At 41.6% G+C, this 26,680-nt stretch overlaps 1 protein-coding gene across 3 annotated transcripts in view; it reads right to left on the bottom strand.

Annotated features, from left to right (window-relative positions):
- OCLN (occludin) overlaps positions 1-24,998 on the bottom strand; it is a 50,231-nt gene extending 25,233 nt beyond the window's left edge. The window contains exons 1-4 of one of the 3 annotated variants that reach the window (XM_037530193.2): positions 24,851-24,998; positions 16,626-16,742; positions 12,119-12,797; positions 8,743-8,904 (exon numbers count right to left, since the gene is read on the bottom strand). In XM_037530193.2, the coding sequence (XP_037386090.1) occupies positions 8,743-8,904; positions 12,119-12,797; positions 16,626-16,675 (891 nt within the window). In that variant the 5' untranslated portion in view covers positions 16,676-16,742; positions 24,851-24,998. Of the gene's footprint in view, positions 1-8,742; positions 8,905-12,118; positions 12,798-16,625; positions 16,743-24,628; positions 24,729-24,850 lie in introns of those variants that run through there. The other 2 variants (XM_037530192.2, XM_037530191.2) reach the window with 2 other exon arrangements.
- Between the last annotated feature and the right edge of the window lie 1,682 nt (positions 24,999-26,680).

Raw genomic sequence — 26,680 nt, 5'->3', positions numbered from 1 at the left:
TAACAATGGAGAAATGAGTTTATGGAATGTTCTCTTCAAACTTAGTCTAGTCCTGCGTTAGATGTAAAGCAGGGCCTCCCCTGGTGGCGCAGCAGTTGAGCACTGGGCTGTGAAGCTGCCCGCAGGCTCTGCAGTGCGGGATTGATCCCCAGCCGCTGGGAGGGTCCCACATGGCGCGACAGACCCCTCCTGCCACGCCCGCTGCTCCCCTCAGCAGTGTATTTCGTTGGTCTGCCTGTTCTGTTCCCTGCTCTGCCTCTGGTGAATTCTCTCACCTTCCCATGCTTCTGACTATACCCAGTGCTTGTATAAATAAATAAATAAATCTTTAAAAAAAAATGTAAAGCATATAGCATAACAAGAAAATCTGCAAACTGAGACATGCAGAAAATATTCCCGGAGAACTGACATGCTGATTTGTAGTAAAGATGGACACTTGGGCCTCCCTGGTAGTGCAAGGGGTTAAGAGGCAACCTATGAAGCTATCCGCAGCTATGCAGCACAAGTTCAATCCCCGGCCAGGGAGCTACCCACATGGCGCAGCAGACCTCTCCTGATTCGCCCACTGCTCCCCTCAGCAGTGTATTTCAGCCAATCTAGCTGTTGTGTTCCCCACTCTGTCTCTGGTGAATCCTCTCACCCCCCACACATCTGGCCTGTACCCAGTTTCTTGTATGCATATATAAAACTTTAAAAAAAAAGACATTTTACACATGTATTATCTCATTTTAATCTTTCAGCTTTACTAAGTACTATTTTTCACAGTTCTACTGGCAAAAATACCCCCGAGGCTCAGAGGACCTAAGAGGGGGAAAAATACACCAAAATATAAGTTACAAAGGCAAATATAATACTTGTCCCGCTGATTAGTTTCTCAGGTCTCAAACAAATTAAACAAGCTCTCTGCAAATCTTAGTTTCTCCTTTTTTCAGAATAACACACTGTAAAATTTGCAATTAGAATAAAAATGCATTAAGTGTGTCTAACTTTCGTTGGCTTCTTCTTTTGTTGTGATTTTTTTAGCTTCGTTGCCAAAATTAAGACATGAAGCTCAAACCCACTCAGTCTGATGTACTAACTGAAAAGAGCACCAAGAAAGCAGAGGCTAAGCTTCTATTCCTGACTCATCACGTATCCACTAACAAGTGCATTCTTACCAGTGAGCCCACTGACAGAGCTTCCACTTCCTTCATTATTCACAAGAAGACTGGATGACCTCACCCTGAGGTGCCATACTGCTCCCAACTACTGCTTTCTAAAGATTTATTTATTTATGCATACAAGAGCCAGGGTATAGGCCAGAGATACGGGGGCTAAGAGGATTCACCTGAGACAGAGTAGGGAACAGAACAGGCAGACTGACTGAAATACATTGCTGAGGGGAGCAGCGGGCAAGACAGGAGAGGTCTGCTGTGCCATGTGGGTAGCTCCCTGTCTGGGGATCGAACTCGTGCTACAAAGGCTGTGAATTGCTTCATAGTGTGGTGCTTAACCCCCTGTGCCATCAGGGAGGCCCCCAACTACTGCTTTCTTTTACTTTACCAAAGCCAGATCAAAATGTATTCATAGCATCACATGAAACTGAATTTCTTAACCTTTACTTACTATTTTACCAGAATATAGCATATATTAATAAAAATTAATCTCATGTACACAAGTGTTACTATCAACTCTTAATATTTACTGCAAGGGTGTGCTCTTCCAAAGTCAGATTCTGGCTGTAAGAATTTACTCTAGAAAAATTGAAAATATGACTTGATGCTTATATTTATGACCTCCTGGAAATTCAGTTGAGGAAGGGAGATTTGAATACAAAGATTAACATGAAATACTCGTCTTAAAAGGGGCTAGTTCCTCGAACTCAACTCTGGCCTACATGGCCAAACAACCCCTCCACTGGCATTCTCAGTTTACTGGCAGGACACAGTTTCTTAGAGCATAGTCCCTGACCTTGTGAGAGATCTGGCAGGGGGAGAAGTGGATCCAAGCAGCAATGAATCTCTCTGTGGGAGGACCCAGCAGAGGACTGAGGGGCACTGGGACACTCAAAGCTGCTATTCAAATTGCACTTTGAAATTGTATCTGATCTGATGACATAAAAGACAAGGGGGAATTAAAATGGATTTGGGTAGCACATATTCAGAGAGTACACACTGTCTACAAAGCATCTCCTCCCTCCACACAGCAAGCATGGGAGCTACCATGTGCTACGCTGTGTGAGGAGGGCCCTGCTCCTGGCCATGGTGGGTTAGTTAGGGTGAGGTTGCATGTGACCCCCGCTGACTCAGTCAGGGCCCCTTTCCCAATCCAGTCATACATGAAACACTAATGTAAAAAACTCAAGAGCTCTAAGAGGCTCTTCTCAGAGAAAGAACGAACACAGCCCAGTGAGAAAGAAATCAATTGTGAAAAAAACAAGTCCTCATGGTTTGTAAATTCCTTAATTTACTTGTTCCTGACACAGAGCCACATACCTGCCGTCTGTGCCATAAAAGTTTCAACTCTTTCTAGGATTTCATGAGTTACCTCCCAAAATCTTGCAAATAAGTCCTTCTTTTTCTCTATGCTAATTTAAATTGTTTGTGTCACCTGTAACTAGAAGAATGCTAATTCACACAATGTCAAAAATTCTGTCTTTTCTGCAGTCAGCTGTTTTTCTTTCAATATCCCTATAAATTCACACTTTTACTGGTCATGTTCACTTCCTCATACACATCTCACATCTATTTTGAGAGGCAGGTAATATGTAATACTACCCAATTTTACAGATAAAGAAGCTAAAGTTCAGAAGGGTAAATGTTTGCCAAAAGGTGCTGGGATCAGGACTCAAACCCATTCTTAAGGCCCAGTGCTAGGCATTGGCTAGGCATTCTCTCCAACAGATTTTCCTGAATACATACAGTATTATTCAAAAATAACTGAACTGGGGCCTCCCTCATGGCACAAGGACTAAAGACACAGCACTATCAAGCTATTACCAGCCACTGCAACTTGAGTTCAATCCCCAGCCTGGGAGCTGACCTCATGGCACAGCAGACCTCTCCTGTCTCGTCCTCTACTCCCCTCAGTCAGTCTGCCTATTCTGCTCCCCACTCTGCCTCTGGTGAATCCTCTCACCCCCCAGCACCTCTGGCCTGCACCCCAGTTCTTGTATGCATAAATAAATAAAGCTTTAAAAAAAAGAATTTCAAACAAACCATTATTTAAGATAGTCAAAAGTGGGGAAAATACAGTATATAATAATAGGGATTGTCCAAATACACCACTTATAAAAGGTGTATGGAAGCAGAATTCATGCATTAGTGCTAGTTGTACAAATTGGCACAACTCCAATGAAGAGCAATTTCTTAGTATCTACCAAAATTATAGATGTAAATATCCTTTGAACTAGTAAAATTACTCTGGAAAATCTATCCCACTAAAGTATACATGCCCCTCTCGTCTTCAAAGTCAGAAATAAGGAACCAAGTCCTCTTCTTGTTACATCTTTCTGACCCACTCTTCTGCTAGTCTCTTCCACTTTTGAGGATCTTCTAATTAGGAGGATATATCCATATAATCCAGGATATCGCCCTACTTCAAGGTCTATGGCCTTAATTACATCTGCAAAGTCCTTTTTGGCATGTAAGGTAACATATTCACAGGTTTGAGGGATTACAAGTTAAACATTTTAAAAAATACTAAAATACAAAGAAGTTACACAGATACATATACAAATTATACAAAATGACTTTTTAAAAACAGTATCAGTTTGGGGCCTCCCAAACTGCAGTGGTTGAGTGCTGGGCTACGAAGCTGTTGAGTGGTGCAGTGGTTGAGTGCTGCGCTACGAAGCTGTCCGCAGCCTCTGCAGCGCCGGTTTGATCCCCGGCCACGGGGTGAGGGTCCCACATGGCGCGCAGACCTCTCCTGCTGCCCGCTGCTCCCTCAGCAGTGTATTTCAGTCAGTCTGCCTGTTCTGTTCCCCACTCTGGCTCTGGTGAATTCTCTCACTCTCTCACCCTCCCGCACTTCTGACTGTACCCAGTGCTTGTATAAATAAATTGAGAAAAATAGTATCAGTTTGTAATATAAAATAGCAAATGTATCCATCAAGAGATTGGGCCAGAAGAAGGCTCCCTATGAAGTAAGGAAAGATCACCAAGATACACTTTTAAGTAAAAGGCACAAGATGCAAGTGGAATATGATCAGTATGCAGACTTTCATGTAAACAGACACACACAACAAAAAAACAGGAGTGGGCCTCCCCTGGTGGCGCAGGCGGTTGAATGATCCCGGCCGGCCAGCAAGGGTCCCACATGGCGAGGCAGACCTCTCCTGTCTCACCCGCTGCTCCCCTCAGCAGTGTATTTTGTCAGTCTGCCTGTTCTGCTCCCCGCTCTGTCTCTGGTGAATCCTCTCACCCTCCCACGCATCTGGCCTGTACCCCAGTTCTTGTATAAATTAATAAATAAATCTTAAAAAAAAAAAAAACAGGGAGTTATTTTTCTTTGGTTTTATTTTCACAAAATATAAAAATGAAAGGAGTGGTAAGAAACTACAAAGAATACCTATGAAAGAGTGGAAGATGGTGGGGGAAAGAGACACAGAAATGGGTAGCTGTAAACACAAGATGACAGTTTTACCTAAAATGCTTCTTTATTTTAATACTGACATTGGGCTTTCAAAAAAGGAATAATTAGAATGTTTTTATCTGACCAAGAAATACAAAATTATTTCTGTATAATTCACATAATTCCATTTATGTGAAGAATAGGTAAAACTAACTCATGTGATAGAAATAAATACCTTGTGGGAATAATGACTAAGAAGAATGAGGACACCTTGGTCACTGGAATGTTCTATACCTTGATCTGGGTGATGGTTACATGAGCAAAGATAGATAAAAATTCACCAAATCATACAAATAAATTAGTACACTTAGTGTACTTTTCTTCACTGTATTACACTTCAATTCAATTTTTAACTATCAAAAATGTTTCTGAGGAATATATAACAAGATAAAAAGTTTATAGTGTTAAAGAAAAAAGGTAGGATTTTACACTGATAGGGAATATAAGTATACTTCTGATTATGTTAGGGGAAAAGAATGTCCTAAAGCTAATTCCATATAGGCTTTGTGGACTCCATCCCCACCCCAGGCCAAAGCCAAAGACACTGGGAACTCCAAATCCCATCACCACCAAAGGGAAGGTGGCTGGAACCTGAGGATGGGGTTAAGCAGCCAGGTTGGAATAAAGCCAGACACGTGGGTTTTGGAGGGGTCCCCCATTTTGACTCTCCACCAGCTCTCAGCGTCCGGCCAGCACTGAGAGTGCCTTTGGGTTTCCAGGTCGGCGGATCGGGTAGGACGCATTAAAGACTTTATTTCCCTATTTTCTCCCTGAGTTGTACATTTTCCTTATTTCCTTTTCCCTTGTAAATAAACCTTTTATTAACATTTTGTGGGTGCCTGTAGTGGAGTATTAATAAGTCCCTTTTAAGCGCGCAGGCGAGGACCCACAGCGAGGCAACCTGTTCAATATCAGGGCTGCCCTATAACAATTAGAGCTAAGTGGAAGGGAAGATAAGGATTAAAGAAAATATACCAATATGGTAACACAAGGTGGTAGAATTTCCTTTACACATTATTGTATTTTCAAAATTCTCTACAGCTATTATATTGTGTGTGTTTTTCTTCAATTCAGTTAAAGTACCAACTAGAGTTGGGGTTTAAGGGCATAAAAATTAAATTCCTCACATTTAAAGAAAAGAACCTCAAAAAGTTTAAAAGACAACAACATTATATGAAATGAAGTGAGTGACAACTACAAAGAACCAGGTTAACACTGAGTTCGCAAACATAGCCTATTTTACAAAGAACAAGATGTCCCAGAAAGGAGGGGGCGGGAGGACAACCCTAAGAATTCCTAGGAATGCAGAGAAACCATTGTGCTGAAGATTCAGAGACAGGAAATTATAAAGTTGCATGTTTTCACACTGATAATATAAGAGCTGAAATCTGTTTAAAACTGTAAAGGTTCAGCTTTTAAGGTACCTCTGCTCTGGGTTTCCCAATACAAAAGATTTTAAGAATCCAAAGAAGGTAGTAAAATAATGAATAGCTAGAGACTAATTTTTAGGGAGGAAGTAAACTAATCCAGTAGCAAATTAATTGTACCTTTAGTAAGTTTTCCCCCTTCCCCCCGCAAACAAAGCATTATTAGATATAAGGTATCTTCTCTTAGTTCTTGACAATTAGAATTCACATTTTAATCCTCACTTAGTACAAGTAACTAACTCTAGATCCTCTTCCACTATTTTAAGTGAAGATTATTTTTATGGTATTAATTTCTAAAGATCAAAAAGAAGAACCATTCATACACTGCGCTGTTAAGCCCTTTAAATGCAGCATTGAACATTTCTACTTCAGCAGCTACATTATCAGAATGAAACTAATTCAAACAGAATACTGCCTAAAACCAGAGAAAGGAGAGTAAAAGGCTGCATCTTTTGTTAAAAGTAAATTCCTGAGAATGTGGAATTAAATTCAGCAAAGTGAACTTGGGAAGGGGAAGGGACTAAAAGGAAAAGCAAAGTGCCCAAAACCACTTTCACATAACTTATTTCAAATGGCCTTTCTTGGGCTGTTTAGCTGGAAAAACTGAAGGAAGAGGAAAATAAGGAATTTTCAAGTGATCAAGTGATATGAAATATTCATGTGCAAAAAAGAAAACATTCATGTGCTCAAAAATCAAACATCTTCTATTCAACAGATGACTCCACATTTCATGCAACAAAACATTTATTAATACAGAGAAACTATGGGATACACATAACCAACAGGCTGGGATCAAATTCCCAGAGATTCAATGAGAAAGCATTACAAAAACCACGCCTTTTCAAAAGCTAACTCCTTTCAGCTTCATTAGCATTTCCTCCAGAAGCAATTATGATTGTCTTTTACAAAATTATCAAAAAAGCACCTAGAACTGATTAAACCTACATGGCAGTAAAAGAAAATAAGAAACCAAAGTTCACTGGACTCTACCACAGCGCTAGTCTCTCTCTCTCTTTTTTTTTAAGGGCTCTCGAAACTGTAAGTAAACAAATCCAACAGCCAGTGAAAACTGACACACCCAGAAACTCTCATCGAAACATTTACTTCATAGTTCACAACAGACTGTCCTATTCCATCTACAGGTGGCCTTGCCTGGAGCTAAAGGTCAAAAGAAAAACACTCCTTAACACCTTCATGCTTTATGGAAGGGGAAAAAAAAGCAGGCTCGGAGCAGAAGAGAGGAACAACAGGAACTAACACTTCAGTGGCACATACACTGATTTTCCTAAGAGACTTCATTCTTGCTTAATTAGAAAGAAATTCATCTACTATTTCTAGATTTCTTGAAAACTCAAGACGTACAGGACAGTCGGGCTAAAGGACCCTTCAAAATGAGGCATATCTTTATGCCTGACATGATCAGCTGTGACCCCCCACTTTCTCCTTCTCCCCACCTTTCCTCTCCACTCCACTCACCAAAACAAATCTACCCTGGAAACTAGTGTCCAGGAGGCTTAATTGACTGTCATGGCAAGAATCAATCTCCTCAAAGAAACCTATAGTGACAGTTGCTGAGGTTGCTTCTAAGAGAATTCTATCAGAGAATTTCCAAGAAAGAGGCCCACTCCAAATATCTCTAAAGACAGATTAGGCACCAGTAAGAGACATTTGGGAGACGTGTCTGGAGAGAAGGACTTTCTGGGCCCTCAGCAAATCATATCAAAAAAGGGAGCCAGGGCCTCCCCTGGTGGCGCAGCGGTTGAGCGCTGGGTTGCGAGGTTGCCCGCAGCCTCTGCAGCGCCAGTTCGATCCCCGGCCACCAGTGAGGGTTCCACAGAAAAAAAAAGGGAGCCAGCCAGGGCCTCCTCTGGTGGCGCAGGCGGTTGAACGCAGCGCTGCGAAGCTGTCCACAGCCTCCGCAGCATGGGTTCAATCCCGGCCATCCGGCGAGAATCTCACATGGCGCGGCAGACCTCTCCTCGCCCGCTGCTCCCTTCAGCAGTATACTTCAGTCAGTGTGCCTGTTCTGTTCCCCACTCTGTCTCTGGTGAATCCTCTCACCCTCCCATACATCTGGTCTGTACCCCAGTTCTTGTATGCATGAATAAATCTTTAAAAAAAAGGGGGAGCCACCCAGTGATAGGATTAACAGTATACACAAAAAAGGAAATTGTTCTAATCTCTCTCTCTCTCTCTCTCTCTCTCTCTCTCTGCCTCACCAAAGTATTCCACAAATAGTTCAGAATTATTCATTTCATGTGATTTGCCAGGCTATTAACCAGATAAAAAGTTTAAAGGTTTGCCACCTGTTACCACTCCAAAAATACCCTTGCCAACCTTGACCCAAGACAGCAAGCATCCTGCGCAATGGTGTTTCCCTCCAAAATTATAAGCAGAAAAATAAAAGGGAACAGGGGAAAAACTGTTGTTTTGCATAGGCCCAGGTCTTTCTTTCCACATGATTCCTCTTCAGCGCCTAGATTCACCTCTTAAAAATGGAAATATGACTTTACCTTGTAGTAAAACATTTTGTACTTATCCCACTTTCTTAAAGTTCTGAGTAATAGTGACAGCACCACTTTTGCAACATATGCAAACAGTAATTCTAAACTTGAAGCACTAAAAGTCAAGTTTAAAGACAGAACCCTGGGGATTAAATGAATAATTGGGTGTTTGCTTTTTTTTTTTTTTTTACACTTACCCACTCTTCAACATCAGGAGGCTGTTCATCATAATGATGTTCCTTGTCCCACAAAATATTTGACTTGTCATAGCGGTCCATCTTTCCTCGGGTTCGTACAGCAAAGAAAATTATTAAAGCAAAAGCCACAATAACCATGAACCCCAATACAATGGCAATGGCCTAGAAAGAAATTAAAGGTATGAACATAATTAGATTTTGGCTACTCACTTTATCCCCACCCACCCTCTACGAATTATTCAAATCTTCATTTACCTTAGACCTTACTAAACAGCTGTGGTTAATTGATATAAAACTGATGCAAATGGTTACATTTTCAGAATAAGAGGGGAAAGTAGGTAATATAAAGCCCACGCCACTTGGGCTAAAGCTAATAAAACACACACACAACCCGATTCAATCCTCAGAACAGGCTTAAAGTCAGGTACTAGCATCCCCCCACCTTAGAACTACAGAAAATTACTTTCAAACCTTGAGCACCATTGGGCCACATTTTAATAAAGAGATAGTAATGGCCAGTAAATTAATTGATACTTTTGAAAGGCTGTATAATGGTCTCAAAAGTAGCTTTTAAAATCCAGTCATTGTTAATAATTTTGTTCTTAACACACGCTTTGGCAAATGTTTTATACCAAAAAGGCATTTTCAATCTAAAAAGGACCTACTTTACCATAAATTATGCAGACATGATCTAACGGAGCTATAAATTAGAGAAAAGGGACTAAATAAGTCATTTATTATGGCAGGTTTCTCTATTTTAGAAATCTTTTGTGTACTTACTAGCAAGGCTCCTGGGACAAGTCTTCCCAGTGTCTGATAGGTTTATTAAGTGATACACTGGAACTAGGCACTTGGAATTGAGGCAGGTACAGGACTCTGCCCTGGATGTCTACTAATGGGTATCAAGATCTCGCTTTACAGTGATATCCTTTCCCAAAAAAGACAGGTTTGGGGTGTTCAAGGATGGGAGTGTGATAAATAGGAGCACAAACTCTCAGTCTTATTTAGCACAGTACATATGAATGTCAACAACATTCTGACAATCTACATTTGCAGAAAATACATTTCAGTCTTCAAAATAACAGTAGTTATTGTAGAACATCTAACCCCAAAATCAAAAGAATGATTCATTCAGGTAAAAGAATGGGATTCCTGAGATAGTGTAAGGAATGATTAATGACCCAAAACGATTTTCCTAAAATAACTAGGGTGACACATAGTTACTGAAGGCAGAGTTCCCAGCACCACCTGCATATATGAATCACCTGGAGATTTTTTAAAAATACTGAATTACACTCTGACGATTACAAAACACTTTGTAAAGACCTAAATAAATGGAAAGACAGCCCATGTTCATGGGTCAGGAGACTTACTGTAAAGATGACAATACTCCCCAAATTGATCTATGGGTTCAATGTAAGCCTTCAAAACCCTAGCCTGCGGTTTTTTGTTTGTTTGTTTTTTTTCCCAGAAACTGATTGACAAATGAGCCTAACATGCATTTGAAAATGCAACAACTCAAAAACTAGCCAAAACAAAGTTGGAGGATTCCCACCTCTCAATTTCAGAACTTATTACAAAGCTACATTAATCAAGACAGTATAGTAGTGGCATAAGAACAGAAATATATATAATGGAATCATATTGAGATCCAGAAATAAATCCTCACATTTATGATCAATTCATGATTGACAACTACATGAAGACAACTGGAGAAATAGTGCTTTTATCAAATAATACCAAGATTTCTGGATATATACATGCAAAGACTATTGAACCCCTTTCTTATGCTAAGTGCAACACGAACTCAAATTAATCATAGACCTAACTATAAGAGCTAAAATTATAAAACTCTTAGAAGAAAATGGGGCTAAATCTTGGTGACCTTGAATTAGGCAAAGTCCTTAAATGTGACCAAAGAAAGCATAAGCAACAACAGAAAATGAAATTACACCGCCTCACCAAAATCGAAAAAAGTAAATAATTAGACCTCATCAAAATTAAAAGTCTATGCAAACAGGGCCTTCCCTGGTGGCACAGCAGTTGAGCGCTGGGCTGCGAAGCTGCCCGCAGTCTCTGCAGCTCCGGTTGGATCCCCCACCACCTGCGAGGGTCCCACGTGGAGCGCAGACCTCTCCTGCCACGCCCGCTGCTCCCCTCAGCAGTGTGCTTCATCGGTCTGCCTGTTCAGTTCCCCGCTCTGGCTCTGGTGAATTCTCTCACCCTCCAGCACTTCTGACTATACCCAGCGCTTGTATAAATAAATAAATCTTTAAAAAAAAAAAAAAAGTCTATGCAAACATACAGAAAATGAACAGAGAATGACAAAACGGAGAGAAAGCATTTGCAAATCATGTATAAGGGATATGCATTCAGATAAAGAATTCCTATGACACAATAATAAAAATACAAATAGCCCAATTAAAAATGGGTAAAGATCCTGAAAAACCATTTCTCCAAAGGAGATATACTAATGGCCAATAAGCACAAGATAATATGTTCAACATCATCAGCTATCAAGGCAATGAAAATCAGTACTAAAATGAGATACCACTTGAGAACAATTAGCATATCTAGAATGAGACAGACAAATGTAATACTGGTGAGAATGTGGAGAAATTGAAAATGTCATACATTTCTGGTAGATGGAAAATGATGCAACCCTTTTTTGGAAAGCAGTCTGGTAGTTCTTCAAAAGGTTAAACTCACGATCACCATAAGACCCAGCAATTCTACCCCTTGGCATAAAATTTTATTTAGTTATTAAATTAAGTTCACACAAAAACTTGTACACAAATATAGTGATTATTCCTAACAACCAATGTGGAAATCATCCAAATATCTATCAACTGATCACTGGATAAACAAAAAGTGGTGTATCCAAACAATATTCTGCAATAAAAAGGAGTGAAATACTACATACCATACCATGAATGAACCTTAAAAATGATAATGCTAAGGAAAGAAGCTAATCATAAAAGAGCACATATTGTATGATTCCATTTTTATGAAATATCAAGAATAGGCAAATCTATAGGATTAGTGGTTACCTAGGTCTAAAGAGGGTTAGGGATAGGAGGAAAGATTGCTAGTGGTTATAGAGTTTCTTTTTGGTGTCTGTGAAAATGTTCTAAAATTGACTATGGTAAATAAAAGTTGTACAATTCTATAAATATAAACATATTAAAAACACTGAACTATTATTTAAATGGATGAATTATATGGTATATATTAATGACATCTGACCCCTTTCCCCAACTCTGATTTAAGTAAAAGTGGGCTTCAGTAAATTTTTTCAAGGTTCTAAAGTGATTCCAAATTGAGAATCTTGGACCCAAGGAGAAAAAGAGAGGAAAAGAAACAAAATTACTCATACCTCCTGGGGATCCACCACACAGTAGTGATACAAATACTGATCCACATAGAGTCCTGTAGGTGTAGTTGCGTAGAATTGGTTGCAGAGGGCATATATTTGTGAGCTGTACATAGATCCGGAAGCTTGGGCAGTTGGGTTGACTCCCATTATATAGACAATTGTGGCAATAAACACCATGATGCCCAGGATAGCACTCATGATTATCACCGTTAAGTAGTATCTTCTTGTTCTAGATATTTCCGATCTTATAACGCTGGTAACAAATATTACTAATGCAGCAATAAAACAAAAGGCAGCCATGGTCAGCAGGAAGCCCTTGGCTGCTCTGGGATCTGTATAACTTCCTCCATAGCCATAACCATAGCCATAACCATAGCCATAGCCACTTCCGTAGCTACCAAAGCCACTTCCATAAGGGTAGCCTATACTACCTCCTAGTATGCCAGTTCCATAGCCTCTATCCCAGGCAAGTGTCGAGGCAACACAAGCAAATATGGCAATGCACATGACAATGATGAGCATAGACAGAATCCGAATTACTCCTGGAGGAGAGGTCCATTTGTAGAAGTGAAGAATTTCATCCTCTGGGTAGAAAGAATATGCCGGCTGAGAGAGCATTGGTCGAACATGCATCTCTCCACCATATATGTCATTGCTTGGAGCATAATGACTGGGTTTGCTGAAACACACATGAAAACAATTGCAAGTTAGCACTTTTGGGTGGTAAACAGAAAGCATGTATAAAGTACTGTAACTAATTTAAACAAACCATTGTAAATGAAACTTATCAGCAGTACTCCTTCACTGCAACGAAGCAATTTGTGACCTCCCCCCACAAAGTCAAATATTGCAATTCCAGCCCCAATATGATAGCATTAGGAATGAGGCCTTTGGGAGGTAATTAGGTCATGAAGGTGAGATCTCATGAATGGGTCCTCAAAAAAAGAGGCCAGAGAACTCACTCACCTCTTCCCAGAGGACTTAAACCCCAAAATGTGAGAAATAACCACTCTGTCCACGGTACTTTGCTATAGTAATCCAAACTGACTCTGGCACTCACTGAACAGTAAGTTATCAGTTAATCAGAATCACCTGGAGGGTTTGTGAAAACACAAATTGTTTTCCCCAAGTTGCTAATTTTTCAGTTTTTGCTTATCCAGACCAGTTTCCAGATGATGCTGATGCTGCTGGTCTGTGAATTGTCCACTGAGAATGACTGTTCTAGTTTCTATGGAGTAGAGGCTCCCAAATTTCACTGCATATTAGAATGACCTGGGAAAATGTGTCTGATGCCCCAGATGGAGCACTCCTTACCAGCAGAATCATAATTCCTGAGGATGGACCCAAGCAGGTTAGAACAATGGTGTCAAACTTACTCCCTGTGTGTCTTGAGACTGGTGCATTCAAATATGACACCTATACTTGCCTACCCATGGTCATGAGCAATTCCTGGCAAACTCACTTTCCTCCCTAACTAAGCACATCGATTCAGGTCTTCATCTGAGAGCTGTTTACTATGGCTGTCGGCTGAGGTTCACTGGAGACACAGCAATGGACAGTGCCACAGTCCAGCTCCCACAGAGTGTGGTCTGTCAGGAAAGTAGCACATTAACCAATTCCCGACATGAGTTAAAGTCTTTTATGATAACAGTTATAAAATAAATCAAATATACAAGAGCCTATCGGGGTGATAGCTCCAAAATATATCTTGAAGCTCCTTTATAAACATACCTGATGAACTCAGTAATTTAATTACTGAGTAATTTAATTACTGTCTGCTTGTGACAGACACAATGAATCTAAAAAGAAGGGGGCCTGAGAAGGCAAATTCCTAAACTAAAATTCAATTCCTAAACTAACCCCAGTGTCTTTTGTTTTTACTATCATTTCCAGATGACCTTGCTTTACTCCAAAGTAAGACATCTTCAGATAAAACCAAACTGATAATAAACTCTTGACATCTGACTATAAAACTAAGGCAGCCAGAAGGGCAGAGTGATGGGATGGGCAGGGTAGAGTGATGGGATGGGAGGGGAAGGGAAGAGATCCAACGGAATATGTGGATGACTATTGGGACACTAGGGGTAGGCATGGTGTGAAAACGCAAAACACGCAGAGGTTTGAAACTATAATCCCAAAAGCAGATACAATGATGTAAACCAATTTTACCTCAATAAACATAATTAGGGAAAAAAAAGAATGAAAGACATCTTACTACTGGGTGCTAACCATTAAATTCAAAGAATTTACCTGAGTATATGAGAAGGTGAATAAAAAGGAAAGAGAAACCAGGGAGAATGCTAAGCTGGTCTTTGAAAATGTGAAGTATGAAAATTCTACAGCCCATTCATTCTACTTGCATATTTGGGTTCTCTCCTTTTGGAGCTGCCCTGAAGGAAGCTTTGAATATTCATGAACATGCATTATGGTACACACAAGCACTTATTTTTTTAGGGTTTATAACCAGAAATGGAATATCTGGTCACAGATTTTTTTTTTTTTGTACCTTCAAATCTACCAGACAACATCAAACAGTTCTCCAAAGTGATGGTATCACTCATACATCCACTAACGGTATGATGTTCACAGCAGCATTGTTTATGATAATGCAAAACTGGGAACAGAGCAAATATTATCTACAGTAGAACAATAACTGTGATATATCCACATAGTGGAATGCTACAGACCTAGCCTATCTAACAGGGTGGCCATGAGCCACGTGGATCTACTGAGTATTTGCAATATGGGTGGGCCAAACTAAGATGTGTTGTTCAGTGTAAAGCACCAAGAGATCACAGGTGTAAAAAAACAATATAATACCACCAAGAGAAAACCCTAATGTTAACTATATATTTTGAATATTAATGATGTGTCAAAGTAGGTTCAACATTGTGGTGGGGGAAGAGATAAGAGAAGAGGTAATGCATGTGTGAGGGCAGGGGGCATATAGTAAATCTCTGTCTCTTTCTCTCAATTTTACTATGAACCTAAATCTTCAGAAAATTAAGACTAAAAAAAATGCAAACTATCTCATGAATCAGTATTTGTCGAGATGTGTTTAATATACTGGGTTAAGAAAATAGATTAAAATTAATTTTTTTAATATACTTACAAGAAAATGTAAAATGAAGTACAAACATGAACAAATGTCAGAAGTAATGTCAAAAGAAGACAGAAAAGCACACACACATGTTATATGCATATAAAGTTTAAAAACAAGTACAAGTGGACTGTTGTTCAGTTGTGGTAAGATAGAGAAAAATGAGTGATGATCGTAAATCATCAAAGTGGTTCCCAAGGAAAGAAGATCCAGGGAACAATTGAACTGTTTCTTTTAGACCTAGGTGATGGTTTTACTTTGTCTTTATTCATCTCTCATATACACATTCTGTACCTTTTTCTGTATCATACTTCACCATTGTTTATAAAAGCAACACAAAATTAATACCAGGTTAATGGCGCACTACCTAACTACCACTATTAATATATATTTAAAAACCAAGCTGTCATAAACAACTGTGTCTCACCAAATTCATATTACATAATAGGAGCACAACCCCTACTATAGCTATCAAGGAGTTAAAGCTACAAACTACTTGAAGAAGGAAATTCCTACCAATGTCTGAAAATTTTTAAATGTAAGAACGCATCGTTAGATTCCCCCAATGACTAAAGAAGCCAAGAAGTCTCAACTTTGCTTCTTGTTCGATATAACGGTAGGAATCGCTCTTAAAATTGATAACATGGAAACCAACAAGCTAAGTGAAAGTCAGTCACACACGACTATGTACAGAATGATTCCATTTATAGGACATATCCAGAACAAACAAATTAGAAACGGAAGGTAGGTTGGTGGGTTTAAATGGAGAGGGACTGCTGATGTGCAGGGGTTTTAGGCAGGGGGAGGATATAGTGTAGTGATAAATATCTTAAGTTCTTAATGTTGCTGATAGGTCCTCGGAAACAGACTTTAAGAGAAAAGCAAGTCCTTGAATAACATTGTTTTGTTCAATGTTGGCCAAGATATTTTTTTTCCCTCATCAACATATGAACAAAACAACCCTATTTGAGGACCTGTAATACAGTAAAACAAGTGAACTGTCCATTCTAAATGGGTAAATTAGATGATACATGAATTTTATTTCAATAAAGGGGTTATTTTTGAAAGTGACAATACACTGTCAATAGTTATCTAAACAACGCACTGATATGGAATGCTTGATATCATTTGTGAAAAACAAAAAGAGATAATATAAGCTTAAGGATATACTGAAGCAAACATTAGCAACAGGTGACAGTGGCTGCCACTCTAGAGAAAAATCATCCTGGCAATTAAGGGTAAGAGGAAAACTCACTTTTCATTGCATATCCTTTGGTTCAATTTAAATTTACAAACACGCATCATTTTATTTTTAAAAGCAAACAAACACTTACTAGGTGAAACTTTATTTTTCACTGATTGATTTTTCTGAAAAGGAAAAAACACCTAAAAGAAATATTTACTTACAATTCATCAGGTCTGTAAGGAGGTGGACTTTCAAAAGGCCTTGAGGACATGGCTGATGTCAATGGTCACCTGATCTTCCAGCTGAGCAATGCCTGGTGCCTCCCAAGATAAGCCAATCTAAGCAACATAAGTAGGGTAATGGCATTACTACCGAGCGCAGTTTCCTTGCATCACTAAGAAAACGAACGATACCAATCACACGTAACCTTTCACTCCATGGTTATTTCTCTTTCCTTCCCACTGCTATTTTTACATGTTGGACCATTAATTCCTTGAACACAGGAAATCACTGAGCACAGGAATCATTTAGCTACTCATTCTCAGAGCACTTCACATCATGTTTTACACATAGCTGGTATGCAAATATTGTTTAAAATTGAAATTCTAAGTTGTAGTAATAACAGTTCACAAAGCTTTTACAGAACAGATAAAAATGGCATTTTTAAAAAGAAATTGTCTCTTCAACAAACAAGGGAGATATGTAAAATAAAGGAAAATTTCTTAAAATGTTTCCTATTACTTTTCTAAGTTCATACAAAATGAGCCTACAAATAAAATGCATATATAGCAGTGTCCAGCACATACTAACCCCCAATGCAACAACACCATAATCTAATTGGCTAAAAAGATGTTTTTACATTAAAAATAATTACAAAATGCACCTAGGAATGGTAAGATGGGACATTTTCCCCTTATTTTCTTTTTTAAATCTGCAAAATTGAATGTAATTCTGCATAACAAGGAAAAAACTTTATCAAACATAATTTGTATGTGTCCTCTCAGAAAAAAAAGTGAATCATTTTTTCCTAAAATTCTTAAACATCTGAGAGATGAAAGTTTGTCCACCATGGGAGCTTGTGGAAATTGAGTTTGAGAGACAATCTTTCAGAAGGTCACAAAGAAAACAGCAACTATAATAGGCATTTTGAGGACTGAACGACAAGATAAGGTGCAGTTTGGGGATAACAGAGAAGACTCCGAATGGAAGAGGTGGAAACTAAATGGAAGAGAGAAATGGAGGGAGGAAAGACACATGTGAGCAAGATCTAAAAGAATATTCAATATTCTGAGAATATTAACATGTTTAATATTTTTTCCTTTCCAAATACACTATGTGCAAGTGTAGATTATTAACTTAGCAACAATAAATCAATTCAAACTCTAAACTCTGTTTTTTAAAAGCAATAGCAACTATCCCCCACATCTTAAAGGACAATTCCAAACAATAAATTATTCAAATACATAGTAGGTAAGATCTCAAAGATGAAAATATATTAATAGTAACACCAACACACTTAATATAATTTTCCAGACAGTGAGAGAAAACAAGTTTTGCTTTTTAAAAAATGCTTTATTGGGGCCTCCCCGGTGGCGCAGCGGTTGAGCACTGGGTTGCGAAGCTGCCCGCAGCCTCTGCAGCGCTGGTTCGATCCCCGGCTGCTCCCCGGCCACTCCCCGGCCACCGGAGGAGGGTCCCACATGGCGTGCAGACCTCTCCTGCCACCCGCTGCTCCCCTCAGCAGTGTGCTTTGGTCCTTCTGCCTGCTCTGCTCCCCGCTCTGGCTCTGGTGAATTCTCTCACCCTCCCGCGCCTCTGACTGTACCCAGTGCTTGTATGTATGTATGTATAAATAAATAAATAAATCTTTAAAAAAAAATGCTTTATTGAAATAGGATCAGAAAGTATACAAATTGTAAGTATATAATCGAGCTCTATAACTGACACCCAAACACACATATAAATGAGCAATTTAGGCCAAAATGTTACGGTACTATAAAGGAGTAAAAGTCCAGACTAAGTGTCTTCCTAATTGATGCTTAGAAAAAGACAAACTGGGGGGCCTCCCTGGTGGTGCAAGGGGTTAAGACACAACCCATGAAGCTATCCGCAACCTCTGCTACTCTAGTTCGATCCCCGGCCAGGGAGCTAACCCACATGGCGCAGCAAATCTCTCCTGGCTTGCCAGCTGCTCCCCTCAGCAGTGTATTGCAGTCAGTCTGCTGTTCTGTTCCCTACTCTATCTTTGGTGAATCCTCTCACCCCCCTGCACCTCTGGCCTGTACCTCAGTTCTTGTATGCATAAATAAATAAATCTTTTTTTTTTTAAAAAAAGGCAAAGACAAACTGAATTTAAACACTAATAAAATATGGGAACCTATTTCTGAAGCTGAGTGTCCAATGGCACTGGCAAACTGACCTTAGAGGAACTTTACCCTTGCACAGCTAGGGCTCACTTATTCAAGATGATGCCAAAAATCATAGGGTCAACAGCAGTTTTTAAAATTCTAAATGAATCCAGACTCAGGCTTAAGTTGAAGTTTTGTCCAAAATTCAGACAACAAAATTCCTTTCCAAAATGTTCATGGATTCAGAGTTCAGTTAACATGTCTTTTCTAATAGCAGAGATTTAAAATTGTGAAGCAAGTAGTTTTATATAGATAGGTGATTAAAAACAAGTCATGCCATACCAACTTCACCTCCTCTTTTGCAAAGGTTGGAAGATAAAGGGAATACAGAGAGAATTCTAAGATTTTGAATACATTCATAGGAATGCATGGTTCAGTATGGTTGACTAGCTAGATTTCTACAAGGCTGAACAATGATATCTAGACAGAATGAAGGGAATGGACCATTTATGTTCACCTGGAGGGAGCTCTCCAGTGGTGACCAAGGCAAAGTAGACGAGACAAGCGCATACAGATTTGCAGCTGAATGCTGGAAAGGATTACAAACTCACTAGTTACAAGTACATCAATATTGGGCCTCCTGGTGGCACAAGGGGTTACGCACCGCACTAGAAGCAATCCTCAGCCTCTGCAGCACAAGTTCAATCCCTGGCCGGCCAGGGAGCAACCCACATGGCGGGGCAGACTTCTCCTGTCTCACCAGCTGCTCCCCTCAGCAGTGTCTATCTCTGGTGAATCCTCTCACTCCCCCACATCTCTGGCCTGTACCCCAGCTCTTGTATGCATAAATAAATAAATCTTAAAAAAAAAAGTACATCAATACTGACCAAGTTCTTTATAATGCTACAATGGTGCCCCCTAAAACAAACCCACTGTCTTTAAAAAGCTCACAATCTGAGAGGACATATTCCTCATCTCCTTGAAGTCATCCTCCTCTAGGTTGGGGTAATTAATTAAGGTGATATATTAAAGATAAGCAAAAACATTCTCAGAAAAGTGGCTATCCTGAAAGTGAGAAATTTCAGTATTTTGACATTTACATATATTATATCCATTTTAAAATACTGGGGGCATGAAAAAATTTTACAATTCAGTTTAAAAAATCAATAGTATAAATACTGGATACGGGAAATATGACAATAACCATTCCCTTTTAAAAGTTCATTTCCTTGGTGAGACTTTAAACAAAAGGTAAGAAGCTGTCCCACACTGGGACAGTATTCAGAGTTAGTAGTTAGATAGGGGAATGATAGTTATTAAAAAGTAATAAACCAGGCCTCCCCGGTAGCACAGCAGTTGAGCACTGGGTTGCCAAGCTGCCCTCAGCCTCTGCAGCGCCGGTTGGATCCCCGGCTGCTCCCCGGCCACCAGGTGAGAGTCCCACATGGCGCGCAGACCTCTGCTGCCGCCCGCTGCTCCCCTCAGCAGTGTACTTCGTCATTCTGCCTGCTTTGCTCTTCGCTCTCACTCTAGTGAATTCTCTCACCCTCCCGCGCTTCTGACTGTACCCAGTGCATGTATAAATAAATAAATAAATCTTAAAAAAAAAAGTAATAAACCTCTGTATAACACTGAAGTTTGTACATCACTTTCTAACTAGGTGCCTCTCCAGGAAGTTGCTTAAGATTTGAAGAAGGTAGAAAAACCATGAGTTAAGAGAAATGATTGGAATAACAGGAAATGTTTGGCCTGGAGAATTTAGCATTAGAAGGACCAATATGGCAGCCTTCAAATAGCTGTACTGTCTTTGTAGTCCTTTTAAAAAAACAAACAAAACAACACTGGGTCAGTTTCAACTCAATGTTAGGAAGTCTCTCCCTCACCCTGATGTACACACCCTCCAAAAGTAATGAATAACAATTTGATCTCATGCCATTTATACAAAGCTTAAGTTGTTTGATATTTTGGGGGGACTGGACTAGAAGACTTACCTCTAATGTCTCTCTCAAGGCAATACATGACAGTGCTTTAAGCCACGGCCAAGCAGAAAGAAAACCAGGAACAAACTGCTGCCCAAAGCCATGCAGAGCAACATTAACAGTCTCCGGTCAGTAAATATGTGTTGAGTGAAGGAAAAAATAAAATGAGAAAAAGACCACAGATTTTGGCCTACGGGGCTCCCTGGTTACCCTCACCAAACCTGTGTCTTGACATAAAATCAAACAGCTGAGTAGGGATCAGGAGCAAAAGGGAAGGAGCAGATTCTTATAGACTACATTAAGCCAAGAGGCAACTAATGTTTAAATATTTTTTAAAAAGTTCTCCCTTGAAATTGTTTAGTGTCCAAAAACTGTCTTACTGGATAACTAAGCTAGGACGAGAAAGGAAGCCTGAAAATGCTATGTCCCGAAATTATTTAAAACAAACTGTCAATAAGGAAAAAATAAACCTTATTATATTTAAGAACAGTTTGTTCCTTTTTGATCACATGCAATAAAATTTTTAATTTTCCTTTAAGAAGTTTTAAAGTTATGCCTGATATTATTAAATGACTCTGTTTACATTATAGGTAAATTGTTAGTAAGTTGCCTAAAATTTAAAAATTAGGCAGAGTTTGAAATAGACTAGTTCTGTGTGAGAAACTGCATTTTAAATAAGCTCTCCAAATGATTTTGAAGCCTCAAATAAAGGCATTGCTCCAAAGTATGCTTTGTTCTTGTGGGTTTCCATCAGGAGTGTCCAGATCTTTATATGGCAGGTGACTGTCACTCAGGTCTCAGCTCAAATGTCATCTCCTCAGAGATGCCTCCCTACTACCCACTCTATACACCAAACCTGTTTCTTTTTCGGAGCAAAATATTTTTTCTATTTTCCTGCCACCATTTCCATCCCAAGTGGACTATCAGCTTCACAAGCATTTAGATATGTCTACACCAGTCTTTTTTTTTTTTAAACATTTATTTATTTATTTATACAAGCACTGGGTACAGTCAGAAGTGTGGAGGGTGAGAGAATTCACCAGAGCCAGAGGCAGAAGGACAGAAGTACACTGCTGAGGGGAGCAGCGGGTGGCAGGAGAGGTCTGCGTGCCATGTGGGACCCTCCTCCAGTGGAGGGGGAGCAGCCAGGGATTGAACCGGCGCTGCAGAGGCTGCGGGCAACTTCGCAACCCAGCGCTCAACCGCTGCGCCACCGGGGAGGCCCTCTACACCTGTCATTTTAAAAAAATTCCTGATCCCTAGAACTAGTATCTTGTACAAGTATTTGATTTGTACAATAAACAGCCTATATTAGATTTGGGATTTCAATCTAGCAGTGAATGCCTTGAAGTTCTTCAGATAACTAACCCGGAAACTACAATCCCTCAAGTTGAGTTCAAAGAAAGTACTTAAGAGGTTACACAGTCTGAGGGACAGGGCAAAAAAAAAAAATGGATAAACACAACCTTATGGACATCACCAGGGAACTTGTTAAAAAGGCATAATTTCAGGCCCCACTTTTATTTATTTATTTATTTATTTATTAAGATTTATTTATTTATGCATACAAGAGCTGGGGTACAGGCCAGAGATGCGGGGGGGGGGGAACGGTGAGAGGATCCACCAGAGACAGAGTGGGGGACAAAATAGGCAGAATGATGGAAATACACTGCTGAGGGGAGCAATGGGCGAGACAGGAGAGGCTGCTGCGCCATGTGGGTTTCTCCCTGGCCAGCCGGGGATTGAACGCGTGCCTCAGAGGCTGCGGATTGTTCCGTAGTGCAGTGCTTAACCCCTTGCACCACCAGGGAGGCCCACAGGCCCCACTTTTAACTTAAGGATCAGAATCTGCATTTTACTAAGATCCCCAGGTGATTCATACCACGAGCAACACTGGGAAGCACTGCATTACAGAAGAGCTGCAAGCTTGGAAGCTAAAACAAAAGGCAAAACCAATGTCTACATGGTATTTTTATTTTAATGTTTTCATAAATAATGATGTGGATAAAAAAAGGCACTAAATATTCCAAGTAAACCTTGAAATGCAACTGAAGAAATTCCCTCTGCAAGGTTTCTGGGAAAGTGAAAGATACTGTAGCTAATAAACGTGTGACAATATATGTCATTCCCTTGAAAGGGCTGTAATTCCAACATTATCTCGAGAAGAAAACAGGCAGAATTTTACCTTTACATCAAGTAAGATGCAGAAAATAGGACACCATAGGGACTAGTGAAAAGTAGCGAATTCCAGAAAAATTCCCCAAATCTGGTTCTGTTGCTAGAATACCAATAACAGCCTGCTTTTTAAAAATACCTGCTCTGATTAGCTGAAATAGTTTTCAAGTCAGTCCATTCATTTGTAACGTTTCGGCAGCAGGTATTTGCTCACCTTTTAAATGGGAGTACTAGCAATATCTACCTTTTAAACTTGGGCAGCAGAGTGCCTCCCACACACGAAGTACTGCCAGTCATTTCCCTAAATAGCCTGGAAGCTATCCAAATCTCCCAACTGTCCTCTCCAGCACCTCACAAAGGAAGCACCCACCAACTAAATAAATGAAAAACTATAAAAGCCAATGTGTTATTTAGTCTGAGGCTCCACCATTAAAATGTCTTTTAAAACACATCCCTAAGGGAAAAATAGATTTCTCGCGTACAGTGCAAAAGAAATACTATTGCACTCGACAATGCGGAGTTTGAGAATTCTACCTCCCGTCTAGAAAGAACTAGTTTTCAATCACAACATGAACCGCCTTAGTGCCTTCATAGAAAGGGTTTCTTTTTTCTAAGGATCCCAATAATACACTTGTTGTGCGTGGGAGCCACAAGCTAAGCTGCAGGCAGCCTCCTCCCTGCCCCGGGTCATTCCCCAGGTGGACACTTTGCCCGGCGCGCCAAGGCCGGACTTGGGATGTCCCGGCTTCTCCTCGGGCTCAGTCGCTCCACCTGGGACTCGAGGGGCTCGGGCCGTCTTTCCAGCACCAAGATGCAGAGGCCATTTTGGCCCCTCAGCCCACCTCTCCCGCACACTTCCTCCGACGCAACATGTCGGCAGCCGTGACCTCTCTTCCCTGGCGGTCTCAAAACAACACGGCCCCGCCGGACGCCGACCCCGGAATCCGCGCGCCCCCGTCGCGCCCAGGAGCACCCCAAGGGTTCGCGCCTGCCCAGCAGGGACCGCCCGCAGGCAGGTCCGGCCACCTGGCGGCGGCCTCTGTGGTCACGGGTGAGAATCCGCAGCGCGAGCAGCTTCCCTCGAAGTACAGCCTCTCTCGAAATGCACTCCCCGCCCCCGGCTCACATCGACGCGGGCTCCTACAAAGTGCATTTAAAGTAGACGGTCGACCCACACCGCGACTCCAGGACTATGGCACGAATTACACCCGACCACCCCGCTCCCAGGATACCTAAGGGGGTGGGGTGGGCACGGGAACCGCGAGGTCTCGGGGGATCTAAGATGCCCCGCCCGGGCCGGCGAGGCCCCCTCCCTCCAGCCCTGTGGAGGCGGCAGCTGCGTCCCTCTCCTCGGAACTGCCGCCGGAGGGCTGAGCGCGGGTTCCTCACGGGCCACGGAGCTCCCACTCATCAAAACGAAAAGTTGCTGGCGCCGCCGGAGCTGGTGGCTTTACGCTTCCCCGCCGAATGCCCCGATCGCTGGCTCCGAGCGGCACCTCGCCCGGAGAGGCGCCCAGTGCGCCTCCCAGTGCGCCCAGCGCTCATCTCCCCGCGGACCCGCGCCTCGCCGGCCCCCGCGAGCCCCTGCCCTGAGGCGAAACCGCCACCGAAACCGGCGCTGGACGGCCTCCCCCCGCGCCTCCACCGCCGACCGAGGCGCCGCGGTCTCCCCGCCGACCCTCTGGGGCCACCGTGCGCCCCGGGCACGCGCCCAGCTCTCACCTACTCCCTGCAGCAGGGCCCGACCCACCAGGGACGGCGAGAGGCCGGGAGCGCGCTCACCTGGCGGGCGCACCTGACGCCGGGCCGGCCGCGGGCTGCCACCGCGGACCCGAGACGGACGCGGCCGTCCTCCCCCGCCCCACCCACCGCCCCTGCCCCCGGGCATGCGCACCAGCGCCCGGCCCGCTGCGGGAGCCCCGGCTCCGCGACGGCGAGTCCCACCTGCTGCGCCCTGCGCCGGCCCCTGCGCGCTGCAGCCGGTTCTCTGGCGAGTCCTGCCGCCTCTCTCAGAGGGAACAGAAGGAAGGAGGTGGACGCTGGCAGAGGGTGTGGTGTGGCCACCTCCTCCCTCAGTGACCCATTCACCTGAAACTCGGGTGGGTGGAGGAGGGAGCAGCGGAGAAGGAGGCGGGAGGAACCTGCCCGTCTCTGCACACCCTGAGCGCGCGGAGTTAAAGGAACCGCGCGGCTCTCGGCGCGGAGGCGGGGGGGCCCGCCTCCCTGGGGGGGACTGCGGCGTCTCGAGGGTGGGAGGTGAATTTGAGCTCCCTGGGGCGCGCTCGGAGTTCCGCCGGCTTCGGCAAGAGAGGTCTGGAAGGACTGTACCCCCCTCCCCTCAAGAGGACCCGAGGGTGCTGAGCCCCCTGGCAGGAGAGACGCGAACACTTTCCTAAGCCGAAAATTTGATTCAAGTTTTGGTGGAATAAAATTTCCAGGTGTGGGAGATTTTCAAGTTTTGCGTAAGTTTAGGAGCTGTGGAGCTAGGGGGAGAAAATAATTTCATTACTCAGAATTGGTAAATGAAGGTGTCGGTCAATTTTCCAGCAAAATTAAGTGCACAGCCCGGTACGCACACCACTTCGGGGTCTCCTGGTCCACCTCCCCACATTTAACAATTACATGTTTGAGAGTTAGCTCTTGGGGGAGAATGGGAGGATTTAAACCACTTTAATATTTTCTTTGACATAAAAAAAGTACCAATACCCTAGTTCTGTGTGCTGTGTTTGTTGACCTGGGGGCTGGTTCCAAAAGAATGTTTACTTAGGAAAATTCAGCCTGTACTTAAAGATGTGTACACTTTTACATAAGTTTGTTGTATTTCAATGTATTTTTTTAAGCTGTACTACTCCAGAATGGCAGTTTTAGTTCTTGCAATTTATCTGCGTTGAAGGCTAGAATTTAGGCTTCTTAACTCCTGCTTCACTTTGTGTTCCAATCTGGAATGTCAGCATTACTGATACATTTCTAATAAAATCCCACCCACTTCTCTGCCTTTATGTAGTTAAAAATGTGACTCTCCCATACATTAGATCTTGACGCACAATTCAACAGTTAAGGAAGTAAAAGCATTATATATAACAAGGTATTTTAAATAATGACAGCCTTAGCGGGTAATTAATTTAATTGGTATTCTTCATGAAGTCATTGGTACAATTATTTTAATATGACTATGTCATTTTTTGAATGATGCAGTTTAAATTGGTGTTGTTAACACTCAGGAAATCAGGTTAATCCTCTTAATGTTCGATGTCAGATTACTGAAATCTCCAAACATTCCATTTGGTTTATAATTAAACAAGGGAACATTTCCTAATACTCTCAGATTTATAAACACATGTCTATTATTTTATAGTGTACTTTGATGTATTCTGAAGAGAAGTTGCATTGCCGCTTTTTAAAATTGAAATATATTTCACATATCACTTAATTTTTAAGTGTACATGCAATTCAGTGATTTTTTTATTTAAATTTTTAAGTGAAGTACTATTGGTTTATATCATTGTTACTATTTTGGAAGTATAGGCTCTTCCCCTTCAGGTATAGTTACCATAACAAGCACACCACAAAGGCACCCGTAGCCCTCCATCACACACTAATGTGCTCCCCCCACACTATTCTAATCCTCACCCTTCTTCCTCTTCCCCTCTGATGCCTAAATTCTATGGTCAGCTTTTCCAGGTCCATCCAAATGATGTGAGTTTATCTTTTTTCATCACTGAGCAGTATTCCATTGTATATACTTACCACATCTTCTTGATCCACTTATCTGTG

This window comes from Talpa occidentalis, unplaced genomic scaffold (genome assembly GCF_014898055.3).
Source record: "Talpa occidentalis isolate TD23 unplaced genomic scaffold, MPIMG_talOcc4v2.1 talOcc4.6, whole genome shotgun sequence".
Lineage (NCBI taxonomy): Eukaryota > Metazoa > Chordata > Mammalia > Eulipotyphla > Talpidae > Talpa > Talpa occidentalis.
The sequence above is the reverse complement of the archived record's forward strand: the minus strand, read 5'-3'. Positions and strand labels throughout refer to the sequence as shown.